At 36.1% G+C, this 21,966-nt stretch overlaps 1 protein-coding gene across 1 annotated transcript in view; it reads left to right on the forward strand.

The window, feature by feature from the left end:
* The window catches only part of HDAC9 (histone deacetylase 9), a 697,702-nt gene that overhangs the window by 641,834 nt on the left and 33,902 nt on the right, over positions 1-21,966 (forward strand). The window contains 1 exon segment of the mRNA XM_074268892.1: positions 18,523-18,607. Coding sequence (XP_074124993.1) covers positions 18,523-18,607 — 85 coding nt within the window.

Here is a 21,966-nt window from a genome sequence, read left to right on the forward strand (position 1 = left end):
GTGTCAGGAAATCTCCTACACACACACACACACACACACACACACACACACACACACACACACACAACACACACACATACACACACACACACACATTTTTTCTTAAATTAATCCAAGTTGGCTAAGAAATCCATGTTTCTTCTAATTCCCACCATATTCATTTTCCTTAGAGGTCAGGGAATTCAGGGAAGTTGAAGAAGGAAATGGCAAACAACTTCAGTATCTTTGCCAAGACAACCCTAAATGTGGTCATAAGGAGTAGGACACAACTAAAACAACATTAGACTAGCATGTTGGATCCCAGAAGACAAAAACTACTTCTCCCCTCAGGGTTCTATGGGTAACCCAAAGACCTTGGGTTTTCCAGTACTCTTATTCTATGTGTTGTTTTCCCCAGTATCTACCAACCATTTCCTATTGATTAGCTTCTACAAAGGAGATATTTGCTGGGATGGTATAACAAGAATCTAAGTTTAAAAAGAAACTAAATAAAGTTGTATTATTTTTGAGATGCAAAAATCTTTGGAGATATGGCGTTCAACAGTTGAATACAAAAGTGGTGAGACACACAAATAGGTGGAGGGAAGCTCTGTCTTGTACTCCTTCTCTTAGGAATCTTTTTTATTTCTTCATAGAGTCTCTATCAAGTTCTTTTTGAGGTTACAATGGTGATGGATGAGTAACTCCCTTGGTCAGCTGAGTTGATTCCTTCCTTGGGCTATGTGTCTCAGCTGATGTGTCAACCCATTTCAGGTCTGGGTCAAGTAGGTTACGTGACTGCTATGATAATTTCTCAGCAGACTTGGCTGCCGTTCTTAGCAGCTGCAGGTTTCAATGGGATAATTGCTGGCTTTGATCAGTCTAGAGACATCTTTGTCCCCTAAGCACTTCTCTTATAGGATGCTTCTTCACCTCTTACCAGAAAAGAAGGAGGACAAAAGAAATCATGAACCCCTCCCCAGATATATGACAACCAGGTGCAAGACAGGATAGCTATTCCCCTTTCTCACCCACAATGGATCTCAACAGTTCTTCTCTTGATCATCATATGGGTCAAGAAGGAAAAATGAAAAATGTTTAGGGTTAGGTAGGATGATTTTTAAAATGTAAACTCAGTCACCGCACAGTGAGTGCTGAGACACTGAGCCTCTGACTCTGTTCAGCCAGAAACCTCTTCCTCTCTCCACAGCACCAAGCATTCTCCAAACCTTTTGTTGGAGTAGAAGTGAGCCCAAACATATCTTCCCATATAAGCCCATGGGAGAGGCAAATATAATCATGCTCTATGGGCAAGCCCTGAAGCTAGGTGCATATATGTACACATACAATGGTGGTTCATTGATACAGCTAGCTATTCTGTAGAGAGCTGTCAAAACAGACTCAGGAAAAAGTGGATTTAGGAAGACTTCGATTCAAATACCATTTCTTAAAATTGCAGGCTTTGTTACCACAGGAAAGTCACTTAACTTTTCAGAACCCCAAGTCACTCTCTAGGACTCTTTATTGCTATTAACATTGATGGGGGGTGGGGGGAATCATAGAATTTGAGAATTAGAAGAAGCTCCAGTGACCAGCCAGCCTACAAACACATAAAGGGAATCCCCACGATAGCATAGCTGGCAGATTCTTGTCTAGCTTCTCCTTGAACACCTCCCAGGACAGGAAACCCATGCTGACAAAATGATAGGTCCTTGATGTATGTATATATGTATTCAATTTCATGTAGTGATGAAATTGACTATAGTAAGTCTTTCTCTCTTCTCTTCTCTCTCTCTCTTTCTCTCTCTGTCTCTCTATCTTTTTTTCTCTCTCTCTTTCCTTCTGTCTTTCTCTCTCTGTCTTTTTGTCTCTCTCTCTGTTTCTCTCTCTATCTTTTTTCTCTCTCTGTCTCTCTCTTTCCTTCTGTCTTTCTCTCTGTCTCTTTTTGTCTCTCTCTCAATCTTTCTCTCTCTCTGTCTTTTTTCTCTCTTTCCTTCTGTCTTTCTCTCTGTCTTTTTGTCTCTCTTCATCTGTTTCTCTCTCTCTGTCTCTCTCTTTCCTTCTGTCTTTCTCTCTGTCTCTTTTTGTCTCTCTCTCAATCTTTCTCTCTCTCTGTCTTTTTTCTCTCTCTCTTTCCTTCTGTCTTTCTCTCTGTCTTTTTGTCTCTCTTCATCTGTTTCTCTCTCTCTGTCTCTCTTTCCTTCTGTCTTTCTCTTTGTTTCTTTTTGTCTCTCTCTCAATCTGTTTCTCTGTGTGTGTGTGTGTCTCTCTCTTTCCTTCTGTCTTTCTCTTACTGTTTCTTTTTGTCTCTCTCTCAATCTGTTTCTCTCTCTCCTCACTTTCTTTCTTTCTCAACATATACACACATACACCAACACAAACCCCCATATGCACCCACAGACACAGAGCATTAAATAATGACATTAACCACAAATTTGATCTGACCCAATGGCCAAACATACCATCCTCAATGTTTTTCATTGAAGGTTTCCTTTCACTATTTAGACATTTCCCTAAATTTGTTCAGTCATGGTCTCGAAATTGAAGAAATTTATAAATACTCTTTGTGTTTCTGTTCCTTATTTCCCTGGAGTGTTCTGAAGGGCATGACCCTGGAATATTGAGCTCCCACTAGGACTTTTTGGATAAAAGATGGATTAGGTCATCTCAAATTGGAAAGTCTGTTTGCTGTGTCAAGTCTATCTCTTTCAAGGGCAGCAGAGCTGGCAAATCAAATAAAAGAAATTTAAAATGAAAAATGGAAGATAAACACAAGTGTGTATGTACATTATAATTCATTGGGAAAAGGAAATGAAAGCACCATTCTTGAAATGCGTCAAGAAACAAAGAGTTCTTCTCACGTCCATTGACAATATAATTTATAATCCAACCCCAGGTTTTTCTGTATTTTTCCCCTACAGTTCAGAGGTCAATGTAACTTGCAGCCTGGCCAGAGCAAAGTTTTAAATTTCATTCCTTTTTAAAAAATGTATCAAATGTAGTATATCCCTATCCCACTCAATCAGCTAACATTAAGTGCCTACTATGTCCCAGGCCATTACTGAATGACTGTTGCCATGTCCTTTTCTTGGTTGGTTTTGAATCCCTTCATATTTAATGTTCCAAACTGAGCTCCTTCAACTGCCAATATGTCTATTTCAAATCCCACTTCCCTCAATGATCCTTCTTGAGGTGATTAATAGGGCAATTATGAGTTATTACCTGGGATTTCTTTTAAACAAATAACAATATTTAGAACCAGAGCTGTAAACACTGGCAGGGCTGACTTTGACTTCCAAACACTACATGTGTAATTGAACTCAAATTAGAAGGGTCAGGCAAGGCCTTGGTAAGGGACTCTGCACTTTGTCAGATGTATTTATTCATGTGCTGAGGATTAGAATTCATAAACATTTTCAGGGTTTTTTTAAGGCAATTTCTTTCCTCTTGTTGTTCTTGGCTGGGGCCTGGCAAGGAAGGGATGCTCTGTCTCCCATGTCCTATTATCAGCAAAAATGGGTTAGTGTATAACAAAATGCAGGGGGACATCCAGGCTTTTTGTGGAGCTACAACCAATTGGCGTTGAAGAGATCAGCATGAAGGACTCCTTTCATGAAGGGAGGACATGTTTTCATCCCCAATAAAAACCATTTCCTTTCAAGTGAGCATGTTGTTCAGAAAAATCTGGCTAGTCAAATATCTTTAGTTTTTCTTTTTACTAAACATGCACAGGGTCAATGTGAAAACAATATGCTATTGGATTAACCTTTTCAGAAATTAATTTAAGCATGGCACAGGAAATTCCTGCAGGCAACTCTTGATCTTGAAGACAGGCCAAAAAAAAATCCATTTTTAAAAGTCTCTTTTTCTTGGAAAACTCGAGCCTTTAAATGCTTTATCAATCCAATCAGGGTAGGAGAAATAATCTTGAACTTCCCCTCTAGAGGCTGCAGATACCACTTTGGTGTTTGTAAGAAATCAAAAGGATTTCCAAAACAGTAAGGGTCATTGGGTTTCCTTAGGGGCCTACAGCTACACACAAGTGGCTAACCATAAGTTTTTCAGTCTATACTTTAAAAATTGTTGAGGCTACTGAAACATTGTACCATCAGCCCTCATTTGTATTTGTGTGATACTCACCCTGCCCCTTGTTTTCAATCAAATTCTACCTACAGTTATGCAAAGCTCATTAGAAAGGCCCCGCTGGGACCTCCATGGGAGGCAATCTTCCCAAGAGGTGAGAAAAGCTTAACCAGTTGGCATTTCCATGAAATCCAAAATGAAAACAGTGAAATCTTCCATGCAGGTAAAAAAAAAAAAAAAAGGGGGTAGGGGGTTGGGGAGTCCTGTGGAAACGTTGGCTAAGGGAGTTTAGGCCTTGGCTATTAAAAGCACACCTGTCAAAACAAAAGAAATGACAGTTTAAGCTTGTTAGAGGGGGGGAGAAATACCAGAGACCAGGAAGCTGTTGAGATGATGATACAGAACTTAGGACTGGAAATTCAAGGGTCCCATTTATAGAGAATAGCACACTTCCTGTTCACCTCCCTGCCTAGCCTCAAAGTCAGAACCAAAGATGTCTCCATCCCCCTCCTTATTTTTGAGGGTTTTTAACCAAATGTTGTCTCAGGTCCATTTCCCCATCATGCTTTGATTTGATCTTATAATTAGAAGTATCAGTGGAGATGAAATTAAGGCATGGTATTTTCCCTTTTCTTTCTTTTGGTTCCAAAGCTGATGAATAAGTCTCATGGCTTGACTTCCCAAAGTAGCAACAATCACCTTTATTTGGACATCTCAAAGATTTTATTTCCCATGTGACTCTTCAGAAATTTGTTTTTATTATAATTTAGAGAGAGGAAGTAGCCTCCTCATTCTTTCTTCTTTTAGCTTATATATGGCATAGGTCTATTTTTTAAGGGAATAGGTGTGTATCTGACAGAATTTATGAGCTCCCAAAAAGTTAGAGCTTATGAGGAGAAAAAAGATAAGGCTGTAGGACAGACCTTCTCCATATCCTTCTCTTAGCAAGAGAGAAGTTAGAATCAGGAGGGACTCTAAGAGTCACCAAGTCTAAAGCTGTGATTTTTATAGATGAGGAAACTGAGAAGTGATCTGGCTTACTCATCAATATTCAGCTTGAAAGTGTCAGAGTTCAAGCAAATCTCTTGGCTCAATATGTCATTTTCTGAACATTCAACCACATCCTTGGGGATCCTGAGAGTGTTGGTAGACAGGCACAAGTAATAACACAATAAGACTATCACAATAATATTTAAAAGGTACTGAGATGTGTGTCCAAGAACACTGGGAATTCTTAAAGTATCAAAACATTTTTGTCTGCTTTTCCTAGTTCCTTGGCACTGTTGGGAGGGAAGAGTGGAATAAACATTTATATATCACCTACTGCATGCCAACCAGTATACTAAGTCCATTTTTCAAGCAGTATCTCATTTGATACTCAAAACAAATCTGTGAGGCAGAGGGAATTGGGCAAATAGAGATTAAAATACTTGAGTAGGGTCACAGAGCCAGCAATTTTCTAAGATCAGATTTAATTCTGGTCTTTCTGACTTTAGGCATGGCACGCTATACACTGTGCCATTTAAAAGGAGAAAGATGTTCAGAATGGGTGATTTCATCAATGTGGGAAAACTCCCTTCATCAATGCAGACTGGCAGGTCTTCTGTCATTGAAACTCTCATAGAGTTAAGGCACTGAGAGGCTAGCAGGATAAATTACTTGTTAATTGTCATATAGTCAACATGAATCAGGGGCAAGACTTGAACCTGAGACTTCCAAGATTCTACCTCTCTTTTGTATGTTTAAGAGCAACATGATAGATAGAGCTTGAATCTTCCATTGTAGCTTAATTTACCTTTCTCCATTTCCTTTTTTAAAAAAGTTCCTATTGATAGTATTATTTCTTACTAGAGTGTCAACACATCAGAAAACTTTGTCCTAAGAAAACTTTGTTGAATTATTCCCTATATTGTGACTCAGTCCCCCCAAAGATATATTAATATCTCTTTCTCCCCAGTCATTGGGGAATTCACAGTGCAGAAATAACCAGATGACTGAGGTTTGCCCCCATTCTTTACCCACAAGGACTTGTTTGCTTTTTTATTGATTAAAAATAATTCTCAAGTACATGTAAAAAAACATGTTAAACCTCCATTTTTTTTTAATTTGAGAATATGAGTTCTAAATCCACTTTCTCCTTGAGAAGACAAACATTTTGCTAAAGATTCTACACATGTAGTCATGAGAAATGTTTTCACATTAGGGATTTTACAAAGGAAAACACAGATTCCTCCCCCCTCCCAAAAAAAAGCCAAAACCTCAACAACAACAACAACAAATCCAAGGAAAAAGAAAGTACCAAAAAGTTCTTCAGTTTGCACTCATACACTATCAGTATATTTTTTTCACCATTTGAAAGTAGATAGAATTTTTCGACATAAGTTCTTTAGAATTTGGGGGAATTATTACATTGCTTAAAATAATTAAATCATTCACAGTTTTCATCATACAACATTGCTATTGCTATGTACAATGATTTCCTGGTTCCCTTTATTTTACTTTATATCAATTCATGTAAAATTTCAGGTTTTTCTGAAACCATCCTGCTTGTTATTTCTTACAGCACAACATAATTCCATCACCATCATATGCTGTAAGTTGTCCATCCATTTCCCAATTGATGTACCTAGTCTCAATTTTCAATTTTTTTTAGATCACCAAAAAGACCTGCTATAAATAGTTTGCATTATAGGTCCTTTAATCATTTCTTTGATATTTTGGGGTATAGATCTGGTAGTGGTATTGTGGAAGTCAAAGGGTAAAAAGTTTTATAGCCCTTTGGGCAGAGTTCCAAATTGCTCTTCATGATTATTGGATCAGTTCATAATTCTACCATTAATGAATTTGCATCCCAATTTTCCCATATCCCTGTCTGTCATATTTTTTTCTTAGTCATATTAGACAGGTATAAAATGGTACCTTAGAATTGTTTTAATTTGCATCCTCCTTTTTATTACTTACTGCTGTTCTATAAAGTTGAAGTTTCTGAATAAGTGATCTTTGTGTGGTTAAGTGAAAGCATTATATTTCGATTTTGGTGTAATATCAGCATGCTTAGGTTTTCTTTTTATTCAAACAGCCTAAAGAGTATATAACCTATTGATGAGAGCTCCGGTAGCATCACTTTTGTTAAATGAAAGAAGTCCAAAGGAGAGTGATTCTTGAGTCAGAAGATCTGGGTTGAAATACTGTTTTTGACATGTTCTATCTGTGTGACCTTAAGCAAGCTAATTAACTTCCATGGGATCCAGTTTCCTTATCTATAAAATTAAAGGGTTGCAGTATAAATGCACTAAGGTCTTTTTGAATTTTAAATTTCTGATTTGAAGATATCAGCAATTTTGGTGATAATGATAAGGATGAGGGTGAGGGTAGTAGTGAAGGTGATAATATTAGTACTGGTTGTTAGAAAAGGACGTGGGCCAGAAATAAAGAGACAGAGAGATATAGTAAATGGATGGCTCAAGAGCTGAACTGGTTTCATAGAATGCTGAAGAACCTATAAGAAAAGGTCCATCAAAGCTTTAGGGATCTTCTCTATGGAATAAATAAACCAATAAAAGAATATGGACAAGATTTGTACACAAGAGTCATGGATAATGTGTGATTAGATCTTAAGGAAAGACTATCCACATGAAAGAGTCACAGATCCATTTTGGAACTCACAATTAATAACTATAACATCTATGTTGTTTGTGGATTAGCTGCAGAGATGAAAAATAATTTTAAAATTTGCAAATGAAATCTTTCTACCATAAAACTCATCGATATAGACTTGGACATAGATACAGAGTCAGAAGCTATTGAGTTCAATCCATTCATTTTAAGAGGGATAAACTGACATAGAGATTGATCAAATGATTTACTCAGCCTCACGCACCCAATAAGTACCTGAGGAATGATTTCAACTCAGGTCTTCTTGGTTCCAAGTTCAGTACTCTACCCACTTCTTCATATTGTTCCACCATGAAATCAGGAAGTTGTTGCCTACTGATTTACAAAATAGACATTATGACTTCTCATGTCTTTATATCAATTAATCTACAAACATTTATAATTTCCTACAATGTGGAAAATCTTAAATTCTGAGGATATGAAGATTAAAAAAGGAAAATATCTGCCTCTATAGTCTCAACAAGTCATCCTTGATATATATCCTTCTGGCCTGGAGCTTCTCCAAATTTCATTTGATCCTCAAATAATGGAGAGAAAACATAGCCTCAGGGCTCTTTGTCCTTTAGATAAAGTCTTAGCTAGTACTTTTCTGGCACAACATTCAAGAACTTAGGGTCCATCTCATCTCAATATAAAATGTCAGAATTTCAGGTCTAGGGGAGAGACAGGGGGAAAGGTACAAAGCCCTGATTTCCTCCTGATAAAGAAGCTCTTTCTACCAAAGAAAATCTGCAAGCATTCAATGATTTGTCAATTAGACTCTAAGGGAGGTTCCTAGCCTGCCCAGAGACATTTACTAAATATCAATGAAAAATGGAGCATTTAAAGGAGGCTGGTGACTGCACTGCCCTTCCTCATTTGAATCCAATTCAGTTTCAAGTCATGACCACCTACCTCATGTCATGGTCTTCTTCAAAAAGACAGCAATAGTAATGGCAATGTCTCTTTCCTTCTTTTACTTTCCCCTTCATATTTGCAATTCAGGTTCTTCTTCCCCATGCATATAAGTCTATCCTTATATCATATATTTTCAAAAAAAGATTCAGGATGATTATCTCTCTCACAGGGAAGATAACAATTGTTCTCTTACCTTCCTTCTGATTCAAAGAATTTCTAGGGAAATATTCCCTGAAGGTTTGAAGTGGGATATTTGGATGGAAGGAAGGGAGAAACACACATAGAGAGAGATAGGGAGATGGAAACAGAATCAGAGAGAGAGAGTGAAAGAGAAAGAGTGAAAGAGAGAGAGAGAGAGAGAAAGAGAGAGAGAGAGAGAGACAGAGACAGAGACAGAGAGAGACAGAGATATACAGAGAGAGAGACAGAGACAGAGACAGAGTCAGAGAGAGACACAGAGAAAGAGAGAGAGAGAGAGAGACAGAGACAGAGAGAGAGAAAGAGAGACATAGAGAGAGAGAGAAAGTGAGAGAGAGAGAGAGAGAGAGAGAGAGAGAGAGAGAGAGAGAGAGAGAGAGGGAGAGAGGTTGAGGGGAAAGAGAGAAGGAGGGCGAGAGGGAGGTAGAAAGAGGGAGGGGGAGAGGAGGAGAGACAGGGGGGAATATTCAGTATTTTCTTTTTCATTCTGAGAGGAACTGAAGAGGGTAAGTTATTTGGACTGTTTTATGTAGTTAATCCTTTACTTTTTAAAAAAAGATTATCAAATTTTGGTTCTGGGATACAGCTCAGCCAAGATTGTTTCCTGCCCTGTATACTCGCAAAACTGCAAGAGTTCATTTTTTGCTATAAACCCTGTAATCAGAAGGTACCATCTACTGGGAAATTTCTATGAACCAGAAGGAATGCTACTAAGCATCAGATGGGAATAAGCAATGGAAAGACTAAATGTTAGGGACTTGCTTTGACTTCTTGGCCAAGCTACTGATGCTTCTTTTCCTTTTCCCTATATATGACCTCACAAGTTCTGAATAACGAGGTTGTTGGCTTTGTATAAATCATGGAAGGGTGATAGGAGAGCAGAGTGTATGTTTCAATTTTTTTTCCCAAGAGCTAAAAGTAGAAAAGGTTGTTTTGTTGTTCTTTATAGATATTTCAAAACTTTGGTTTCTCTGGCATTCACACCTTTGGTTAGTGATTTTTTTTCTTCTGACCTGGTTTTCAACTGAGCAGTTTCCAGGGTTGAGTTCCAAGCAATGGAGAGGAAGTATTACTGGCATCTAATGAAAATTAGGGAAGATATCATATGAATTTTACTCCTAAGACTGATTGTAGCGTGTGCAATTTATGTGGAAGACAATGAAGATAGCATAAGAAGATCTAAATATAGTTTCAGATGTGTCATAGATGAATAAATCACATTTTTTGGTATGTGTTCAAATTAAACTTTCAGAAAACTAACTCATTTCTGGTTTTTCCAAAGCAGAATAAGTTATTCATGTATTAACATGAATGTTATGGAATATTATTGTTCTTTAAGAAATGATCAGCAGAATGATTTCAGAATTTCTTCTCCTTCTACTCCCAAAGCATGAGTGTCCCCCAATACCCGATTTCTTAAACTGTGGGTCGAGACTGTTTATATGGTCATGTAACTGACTGTACATCTACTTCATAAAAATAAAGACTGACAATGGAGCCTTAGGGCATATGTGATAGGCATATGAAATTGATATACAAATCAAATATTTACTGATAATAAATCACAATTTCATGATGCCCACATTCAGTTACAGAGAAGGGTGGAGCTACATAAAATTTTCTCAGGTGAAAAGGTGTCACAAGTGGAAAAAGTTTAAGAAACCCTACCCTAAGGCTCCATTGTCAGTCTTTTTTTTATAGCTCCACCCTTCTGGCTTCTTTCTCCTAAACCCCTAAACAAGTTCCTTCTAAACCCTCATTTTGAGAAAGGACTTAAGCCAGACATCCTTTATTCATCTCCCACAAAAAAAAATGAAATACAATACAAATATAAAGTGAAAAATCTCCAGTCATCTCAAGGAGCTCCAATGAAGCATCCTGCATCATATAAATATATATATATATACATGTTCCATGCAGAGTGAATGAAGGGGACTCTTAAAGAAGAGGAAGGAGAACATCCCAGGCTGGGAAAGCAGACAATGCAAAGGCATGGGGATGGAAGATAGAGCATCACTTGAAGAAGGGAGGAAAATGTGAGGAAATTGGAAAGATAGAGAGGGGTGAGAACTTTCAATGCCAAACCAAAGAGTTGAATTTTTGTTCAAGAGTTACTAGGAAACTCCTACAGTTTATTGACTGTGAAGTGGGGTGAGGGGAACACGGTCAATCCTACACTATTCAAATCATGATATTGGGTGTATGGAGGAAATATAGAATCAGAGAGAACATGCATATAACTGTATAAACAGCATGGTTCAGGTTTCTGCACAAAAGCAAAAGGCAATGAAACTGTTGTTGACTTTCCTAAACCTAAATTTTTGTCAAACACATATAAGAATGTACAGAGTATCATAAGATACTTTGAATGTCTTCATAATTTAGTATTTACTGATAAACCCTCTAGCAATCGTGTCTTTGACTGCTGGCAGTTGATTTTAAATAATACACAAGCAAAGCAATTCTAACATTTTGTAGGGTCCCCAAATTTACTTTTGGGAATAATTCATTGGATTAATTTATTTTGGAGGTTCTTCTGCAGAAGAGAAGACATGGGGTGACGGTCATAGCTGTTTTTTTTCCCCTTTGAAGAACCATCCTGCAGAAGGGAGATTTGATGATAAATGTTGGAGGGGATGTGGGAAAACTGGGACACTAATACATTGTTGGTGGAGTTGTGAACTTATTTAACCATTCTGGAGAGCAATTTGAAACTATGCTCAAAGGGCTATGAAACTGTGCACATCTTTTGATCCACCAGTGTCTCTACTGGGCCTGTATCCCAAAGAGATCATAAAAAGGGACCCACATGTACAAAAATGTTTGTAGCAGCCATTTTTGCAATGGCAAGGACCTAGAAACTAAATGAATACTCATCATTTGGAGAATAGCAGAATAAGTAATAGTATATGAATGTTTTGGAATATTATTGTTCTTTAAGAAATAATCAGCAGAATGATTTTAGAAAGGCCTATAGAGAATTATGAACTTATGCTAAGTGAAATGAGTAGAACCAAGAGAACATTGTACATAGCAATAGCAAGATTATGCAGCGATCAATTTTGAAAGATGTGAAGAGAGAGGATTGTTGGGAATTAATGTGGACCACAACATAATGGTTTTACTTTTTTGTTTTAGTTTGCTTGGTTTTTGGTTTTCTTTCTCATGTTTTTTTTTCCTTTTTGATCTGATTTTTCTTGTGCTGTATGATTACAGCGGAAATATGTTCATAAGAATTGCACATGTTTAACATATATTGGATTACTGCAGACTAGGACAAGGAATGGGGAGAAAGGATGGAAAAATTTTGGAACCCAAGGTTTTGCAAGGGTAAATGTTGAAAATTATGTTTAAATATATTTTGAACATAAAAAACTACTACTAAAAAAAGACAAATTGACTTGTCCCCCTGTCACCAGAAAAAAGCAAACAACAACAACAATAACAACAACAACAACAACAACAACAACAACAACAACAACAACAACAACAACAACAAACATTCAAAAATATTCCAGGTAGAGGTGCTAAAGGAAGCTTTTGATTTGGCATGAAGGAAAATCTCCTACCAGAGAAATGCCAAAATGGAAAGGCCAACCTCAGGATAGAATATGTGAATGCCCTCCACCTTCACCTCTTCCAGTGAAGATTGAGAGAACAATTTATTGGGAATGGTAGAACAGAGATTTACTTTTCAGAGATTGACCTAAATGCCCCCTAAAGGTTTTTCACACCTCTAAGAATCCCCAGTTTCCTTCAAGATGGCTTGTCAAGTGCCCACTCTTACTAATGCCTTCACCCGAAAAAGCTTGTATCAGTGATGTATATCTTTCATATGTATGTACCATTTCCTTTGGTCAGAGAGTAAGCTTCTTGAGGACAGGGGTTGTGTCAATTTTGTATATGTATCTGTTGTCTAGCATAAGGCTTGGCACATAACAAATCTGTAATATTCCTTTTAATCAACTATTGATTAATTTCTGCTTCTGAAATTCCATGATTAGGTAAATTTTAGGTACCCTAAATCAATCTTTTTAAAAAGCTGTATCAACAAAGTATGGAAATTATATTCCCATCCTTTTGGAAATTCTCATCTGAAAAACCAAAGAGTTGGGATAAAAATGTATGACATTGTGGTGCCTTAGAGAGAACATTGGTTTAAAAGTTGGAAGTCCTGGATTTGGATTTTAATTCCTCCATGTGCTTTCATTCTCTCTCAGAGCCTCAGTTTTCCTTATCTTTCAAACAAGTGGATTAGACTAAAACAATTTCCAAAGTCCCTTCTAGCTCTAAGTACGTCAACCTAGGAATTCAATACCAACTGGGGATATCCCATTAAATGCAAAATGCCTAAGCCAAAAAAAGACTTCAGGAGATCATGAGGTTACAAGGCACTTCATAATCCTCCATGCAGGGATGCTATTTCATCATGTCAACAAGCCTTCTGAGTACTTTATAGTCTCTATGCAAGGTTGACACATTCATATGTCCTTATGTAGCTGTCAGAAAATTCATTTCAAAGTGAGAATTGTGAGTGCTCTGTTGAGATCTAATCTGTCCAGGCCCAGAGCATGCCAGAATTATGAAAAGTGGGGGTGCTGCTGATGGTCTTGGTGCGGTGCCTGTCAGGTGTCGAGTGATTTCTCTCTGCACTGCGGGATTTGGGGCCAGATTCTCTCCTGGGACACTCCTTACTTTTGGAGCCAATGTCCAAAGGCATGAGTCAGCCAACAGAAATGAGCTTTTCCGGCAAAAAGAGGGCCCGATTCCAAGGAAGCCCCCGAATACTTGGCTTTAATATGCCAGTGAACTTGTGATTTTTACAGTGTTTTTATAATAAGATTTCTCATAAGTTACATAGAGTGTACTATGATTTTGTCAAGACTTTATTGGTGGATAACTGCAAATGCTTGGCTCTTGTGAAAGATAGGGCAAGGAAAGCTTCATTGATGCTGAAGCAGGAAATTTGCTAGAAGCCACTGTGAGCAATGGATTTTAGAAATAATAGAAGCTGCACATGAGCTTTGGGCTTGAAAAGGATGTGTAAAAATTATCTGATGTATCTTGTAACTCCAAGACAATTATCAGCGAAGATAAATTGGTGGGAAGTTATGATTTCCTGTATCTCCTATGTCCGTCTGTGGCATTTTTATTATTATTTTTAACACAAAAGTCCTCCACTTTGTTGAAAGTGCTCCAATTCATTACTTAATAACTCTAGCCAAGTCCGGTCACCCACAAGAGCCAATGTCTCTACAGCATCCAAACAGCTGAAAGGAATCAACAGTTCACCTTCAGGAGATTTCTCCTCCTCCCCTCCTTATTCATTGGTTTCTAAGAAGTGGCTTTTAGTTTCATAATCTTAGTTAGTCGGTTATCAAGCCATTAATGGCAATAATACCCATAAATGGACCACAAAATAAATTTGTAATGGAACTATGTTTAGAGTTTCATGATTATCAGTAATGGGATAGACTTGGGAGAGTCTGGCTCCCTTTCATTGGAGATCTTCAAGGCAAGTTTCAATGATGATTTGTTGGGATAGTTATAATGGACTGTCTCTTCAGATACATAATAGTTGGACAAAAAAGTCTGCAGATAAAATTCTATGATACCTGTCCATTATTCAGAATGTGATTCAGTTCAATAAGAGAAGCCAAGTCCTGTTCTAGAACTGGAAATGGGAACACAACAAACGGAACCTACTCTCAAGGAACTTACTGGAGAGACATATCTCCAGTATAAATAAAGATAGATTAAATAAAGACAAAAGTAATACAAAGGAATTAGGGGGGAAACCATTAAAATTAATGAACTGAATTAAATTGAATGGCAGCACAAGATGACAAAAAGTGTTGGCCTTGGAGTGACATTACCTGGGTTTCCATTCCTGCACCAATATTTTCTACTTATAAAATCAAGAAGAAATTCTTTATCACTCTGAGTCAGTTTCTTCATCTGCAAAATGGAGGTAATAAGATTTGAAATATTTGATAGGAAAGTTAAGGTTTGGAGAACCTTAAAACCCTAAATATACAAATATCTCAAGGATCTTGGATTTCTTTATTGAGAAACTATCTACCAAGTAATCTATATCTAGCAGCATAAGAAAAAGAATAATAGATTTAGAGCCTGAAAGAGATTTGAGATCATCTAATCCAACACCTTCATTTTACAAGTTAGGAAACAGATTAGAAAGGTAATAGTCACTTGGCTAGGGACATATGGATAGCAAGAAGAAGAAACAACCTTCAAATCCAAGCTGTTGTATCATTCTTAGGAAGTTACCTGAAACTCAGAGAATTTAAGTGTCTTGCCCATATTCACAAACCCATGTTAGAGGCAGAATTTGTATCCAAATGGTTTTTATTCCAAGCCCAATGCTCTATCTTTTTACCACTGCTGCCTCTTTTGCATTGTTCATAAATTATTCAAAATGCTATATAAATAAATAAGTGTATACATATATGTGTACGTGTGTTTTGCACAGGTGTATATGTATATATAAATATGTATGCATTTATATTTATATGTATATGTGTGTATGTATGCATGTATATGTATATTTATGTGTGTATAGTATGCATACATATATTTTTAAATAATTGATAACAAAACAGAAATCAGAGAAAATAAACATGAGAATATATACCACACAATGCAGAGTAAAAGAATGAAGTAACTCAAGTCATTCAAGAAAGCCATAGATCTCACTAAAAATGAAATTGCCCAGATTTTCCCATGTAGCAAACTGGAGATAGGAACATAATCAAAGTTGTATGTATGATCCCAGAGTCTTTCTCTCTCCAGACCTCTGAGGAGAGGCTGTACTCACCATCTTATTTCTTGATGCTTAAGACTAGAAGAGATCAGGGTCTCTTTTCTCCAGGTTTCACTAACTGTAGCCAGCCCTAATGTAAACTCAGAGCATTGATCTCCATCAATGAGAAGGGAGATTCATGCAACGAATTGGCCCTTTGAGCCAAAAGTTATATTCTTCTCCAAAATAAAACTCTTTTCAATCCCCTTACAAAGATCAATTGGGGCAAGTTGAAAACTGGTAATCATATAGTATTTTTAAAATAGTATTATTGATAAGTTTGGATAGTTAAAAATATGGAGGAAACTAGAAAAAACTAATGACAAAGTTCATCTGGAAGAACAGAAGGGGAAAAATTTCAATGAAAATAATGAAAGAAATGCAAATGAAGGTGGCTTACCTTTACCAGACTTAAAACTATATTATAAAACAATGATCATCCAAACCATTTGGTACTGGCTAAGAAATAGAGTAGTGGATCAGTGGAATAAATTAGGTTCACAAGACACAATAGTCAAGGACGACAGTAATCTAGTGTTTTACAAATCCAAAGATTCTAACTTCTGTAATAAGAACTCACTATTTGGTAAAAATTTCTGAGAAATTGGAAACTAGTATGGCAGAAACTAGACACTGACCTGAACTTAACACTCTGTGCCAAGATCAGATTCAAATGAGTTTATAATTTAGACATAAAGAGTGATATAAGCAAATCAGAATCTATAGAGAAGGAAGGAATTTATGACTAGAGAACAACTAGAGAGCATCATGAAATGGATAATTAAAATGTTTTTTGTTAAAAAAAAACAATGCAGACAACATTAGAAGGGAAGCAGAAAATTGGAAAGATTTTACATTCAAGGATTCTGATAAAGTCCTTATTTCTGAAATATATAGAGCATTGATTCTAAATTATAAGAATACAAGTTATTCTCCAATTGAAAAATGGTCAAAGGATATGAACAGACAATTTTCAAGTGAAGACATTAATACCATTTCTAGTCATATAAAAATGCTCTAAGTCTAAATTATTGATCAAAGAAATGCAAATTAAGACAACTCTGAGATACCACTACACACCTCTCATATTAGCCAAGATGACAGAAAAAGATGACAAATGTTGAATGGGGTTATGGGAAAACTAGAACAGTAATATATTGTTGGTGTAGTTGTGATCTGATCCAACTATTCTGGAGAGTAATTTGGAACTATGTCCAAAGGATTTTGAAACTGTGCATACCCTTTGATCTAGCATTGTTTCTACTGGATCTGTATCCCAAAAAGATCCCCAAAAGATCACACGTCCGAAAATATTTGTAGCAGCCTTTTTTGTAGTGTCAAGAAACTGGAAATTGAGTGGATGCCCATCAGTTGGGTGATGGTTAAATAATTTATAGCATATGAATGTTATAGAATATTATTTTTTTTCTATAAGAAATGTTCAGAATGATTTTAGAAAGACCTGGAGAGACTTATATGAACTTATGCTAAGTGAGTAGAACCAAGAGATCATAGTATATGACAACAGCAAGATATGATGATCGATTCTGATGGACTGTGGCTTTTTTCGACAATGAAATGATTCAGGTCAATTCCAAATTGTGATGGAGAGAGTCATCTTCATCTAGAAAGAGAACTGAGGAGATTGAATGTGGATTACAGCATAATGTTTTCACATTTTTATTGTTGTCTGCTTGCATTTTGTTTTCTTTCTCGTTTTTTCTTTTTGATATGATTTTTCTTGTTCATAATGATAAATGTGGAAATATGTATAGAAGAATTGTACATGTTTAACATATATTAGATTGCTTGCTGTCTAGGGGAGTGGTTGGGGAGGAGGGAGGAATGGAATACAAGGTTTTACAGGGATGAATGTTGAAAACTATCTTTGTATATATTTTGATAATAAAAAGCTATTATTTAAAAACAAAACAATATGGAGGAAATCAAATACGATTCTCAGACATTTACTTTGGTTTTGTCCTAGTGCTTCCCCTACATTTTTATTTAGAATTAGTAAGTGAATGAATAGATGGATGATAAGCACATTCAAGTGCTGACTATGTGCCAAGAATGGTATATGAATACAAAGAAGCAAGGCAATCCCTCTCCACAAAGAACTTACTTTTCAATAAGAGAAAATAATATATAGAGGAATATTAATCAAGGAAGTGTTTTAGACACAGAAATGAAAGAGATGGTGATCAGAGCCCTAGCAAAACTATCATATCCTTTCCAGAAATGATGCTGTTAGTTCGAATACTGTTTTTAGAGCCAGAACTGGAAGGAGTTGAGGAGAAGGGTATAAAATAGTACAGAATTAGTCTGAGAACAGCATGATGGGTCTGGGTCCAGATCGTATGTGTCAAATGCCCAGCACAAACAGTAATGGTTTACACTTTTCACTTTAAAGTGTCTGCATGTGTAAGCAAGATGTTTAGACCCTTAGATAATAAAGATAACAGAACACACATCCCAGTTCAACCAGGATGTCAATGAAGGTTTGTGTTTGGAGTACCCAGCTGTGTATACAGATGCAATGGAATTCTGTCTGTGAAGAACCTACAGAAATGACACGAATAACTAACATTTTAAAAAATGAATACTACACAGACATGCACCTGCTCCCGAGACTCCATAGATTAGCCCTGCAGCCAAAATATAAGCCCCTTGGAATTCAATTACATGGCTCCAAATGGGGTGATAAAACAGAGGCTTCATTTTTTGAACCAATACCAGAGTAATGAGAACTCTTTCCTTGTGGAGTTTTTCCTGAGGATTCTCCTCCAGCCCCTGGTTGTGTCTCCATGAAGTGTGCAGTACATTACTAATATCGTGCTGTTCATACATTTCCCTTTCTCTTCCTGCAGCTGGATCCTGTCCCAGAAGATGTTCTGCACCAAACTCCAAATAGAAATGCCATTATTTCTCTACAAAAGACCACGGAAATTCAAAGTATGTCTTCGGAGTTCATTGGTGATTTTAAGTCCCTCCTTCTCCCCCCAGTAAGAGCAGGTACAGCTATTTCAACTGACACAGAGACCTAGAGTCAGACATTAGAGTGGGCTGCCATTCTGAGTTTAGAAGACTGGTTTGTATTTATAGCTAAATTGATTCCTGAATTCTTTGCTTGGCAGTCTCCTTTTAATGCCTTTGCCATCCCTAACCCTCAAATATTACATTTAGAATCTTCTTTTCCTGATGTTCCAAATCCTTCCATTTTCCATTCCTACCACTGAAGCATTTTGTTACATGGAAAAAATGAGGGGGGAATAGAAATGCTCGATCTTTTAAGTGGCCTGGCCATTATGAAAAAGTAAATCATTTATCTTCTCACATTACTGACTGCCAGCCACCATTTATCATACATTCATGATTTAGAGACTCCAATGCAACCCTGATCTCATCAATGTGGGCACTCCCTTCAACAATTTAGACCGTGACCTATTAGTGCATGCCTTTCCTGGGTGACTCTTGGCCCTTTCTTCCCAGAAGGATCAAAGAGATAACCTATGTGAGCACTTTGCAAACCTTACAGTGCTGTATAAACGCCGGCTATTGTTAAAAAATAATTTATAGTTGTTATAGGAGACTCTCTATGATAAATATTTTGAGTATGAGTATTGGCTCAAAAAATTGAGTATGAATATTCAAAAAAGACTAATATAGAAAGTAATTTGCAAACATTAAAGCATTATACTTGTGTGTATGTTTATATACATATATGTAAGTATGTGTGTAGATATGGATTGAGGCATTATTAATTATAATTGATCATTATTATTGGCTATTACTAATGATTAATATTTTAAATTACTAATTAATGGGAAAGGATGAACATGTAAAGCAATTTGAAAATCTTGGATTATTATAGAAATGCAAAAACTGTCATTAAAACCCTGAAAGGTAGATGCTATTAGCATCCCCATTTTATAGATAATAGAAGAAAAAAACTGAGGCAAAGGTAAGTAACTTGATTAAGATCTCACAATTAACAAGTGTTTAAGAATAGATTTGAATTCAGATATTCTTGGACTTCAAATCTAGAATTCGATTCAATCTACCACTTAGTTGTCTTTTATGAATAATTTATTTTTATTATTATTTATAAATGCTTACTGATTTTAATAATATTATTAAGCTTACCATAAAAGTCCACCAAATGTATTGCATAGGAGGAAAAAATCAACCATTTGCTATCATCAGTGAAGCCAGCATAATTGCGACCAGAGACCAGAATTTTGGGGTCCCCTTTTCTGTTTAATATCTATCTCTTTTACATTGCTGATACCCTGTCACCAAAAATAATACAACATTAATTTTGAAAAAGTTAGCAAACTCAAACGCTTCCAAATTTTCAGCTGCATGAAAAATCGAGTACCTATCAGATGGGAAGGTCCAGGAAGGCAGCAACTATGGCTTCTTGAATTTTGTATATCCTCAAAAATCTTCCCAGTATTCTGCACGTGGTACAATTTTAATGAATTAAATTTAATTAGTGACAAAGTGGTGCTAAGAATCCATGTCTCCCACTTCCTGTTCTAGTCTGAAGGTCATTTCATCTCTTTGCACATTTAGCTTTCCTAGGACCTTCTGCCGTATTATCATAAATCAAACCTCAAAATAAACAAGAATGAACTTAAGAAGGTAAAGAGAATTTTGAAAAAGTTAGACCTTTGGAGAAAACTGGAAATGAATAGAAAGAAACATACTTTTTGCTTAGTAGTACATGGACCCAATACAAAAATTTACCATTTAGTAGGGCATAAACCCTCAAAATAAAATGCAAAAAGGCAGAAATAGTAAGTCCATCTTTTTCAGATCATGATGCAATAAAAATTACATGTAATAAAGGGCCAGGTGAAAAATAGATGGGAAATCTATTCATTGGAAAGTAACTGGAAATTAAATAATCTATTCCTAAAGAATGAGTGGGTGAAACAAGAAATCATAAAAACAAAAAATAATTTCATCCAAGAGAATGAAAATAATGTGACAACATACCAAAATTTATGGGATGAAACCATAGCAGTTCTTAGGGGAAATTTCATATCTTTAGAAGTTTATTTGAATAAAAGAGAATAAGAATATCAATGAATTGAGCATGCAACTAAAAAAACCTAGAAAAAGAACAAATTAAAACCCCTCAATTAAATACCAAGGTTGAAATTCTGAAAATAAAAGGTGAGATTAATAAAAGTGAAAGCTAAATAAATAAACAAACATATAAATAAATAAACAAATGAATAAATGAATAAATAAATAAATAGATAGATAGATAGATAAGTAAATAAATAAATTACATATTGAACTAACAACATATTATCTTTGTGGGCACATTCCCAGAGCATAGGAAGTTGGCTGAAATAAGAAGGAAGGTAATGTTGCCAAAACAAATAAATCAATCAACCCACCAACCAACCAACTTTTATGGGTGTGGAAGTGGCTCTAATCTTGAAGGTATATTTCTTATCAGATATAGTCCCAGCCTGAGTCCCCTCTTTCTCTTCCCAGCTCTTATCTAACCTGAGGCAGAATAAAATTGGTAAATTGATACAGTGCTGGGCCTGGAATCAGGCCTGAAATCAAATCCAGGCTCAGATACTTACTTGCTGTGGGACCTTGTGCAAGTCATTTAATGATTCCCTAGTTTTTTTGTAAAATGGATATAAAAAATACCTACATCTCAGAGTTGTTGTGAAGATCAAATGAAATAGTAATCATTATGGGTTTAATATAGTGGTTGACACATAATAATAGCTATATTAATGTTAGCTATATTATTGTTATTATTAATTTTTATTTCTATTTACCACTCTCTGTGTTTGACTTAGAAGTCAATATCTAGATGTTATGACCAGAGAAGTGATGTACAAGGGAACTTGGAAATTATTTCATTCAACATCTTATTTTAAAGGTAAAAAAAAACAGGGGCTGAGAGAAGGACAATGACCTGACCAGATCCCATGGGGAACAGGTTAACATGCGAATTAATTTGCAAATATTAATTCATTATATTTGTGTGTATATACATATATATATGTATGTATGTATGCTAGACATCATATCAAACCAATCAGAAAGCATGAAGTGAGTAATAAATACGTGCCAAGCAATGGCCTAGGTTGGGCAATACAAAGACAAAATTCAAAGGCTCTCGAGGAACTTATGTTCTTTTTTTTTGGGGGGACAGACCATATGCACATCAATAACTAAATAGAAAATATGTTTGAAGAAATATTTAGGTGACAGAGAGGGCTCCAGCAATTGGGGAAATCAGGAAATCCCTGAAATATCTTGTTTCAAAGTGAAAG

Source organism: Sminthopsis crassicaudata, chromosome 5 (assembly GCF_048593235.1).
Source record: "Sminthopsis crassicaudata isolate SCR6 chromosome 5, ASM4859323v1, whole genome shotgun sequence".
NCBI classification, from domain to species: domain Eukaryota; kingdom Metazoa; phylum Chordata; class Mammalia; order Dasyuromorphia; family Dasyuridae; genus Sminthopsis; species Sminthopsis crassicaudata.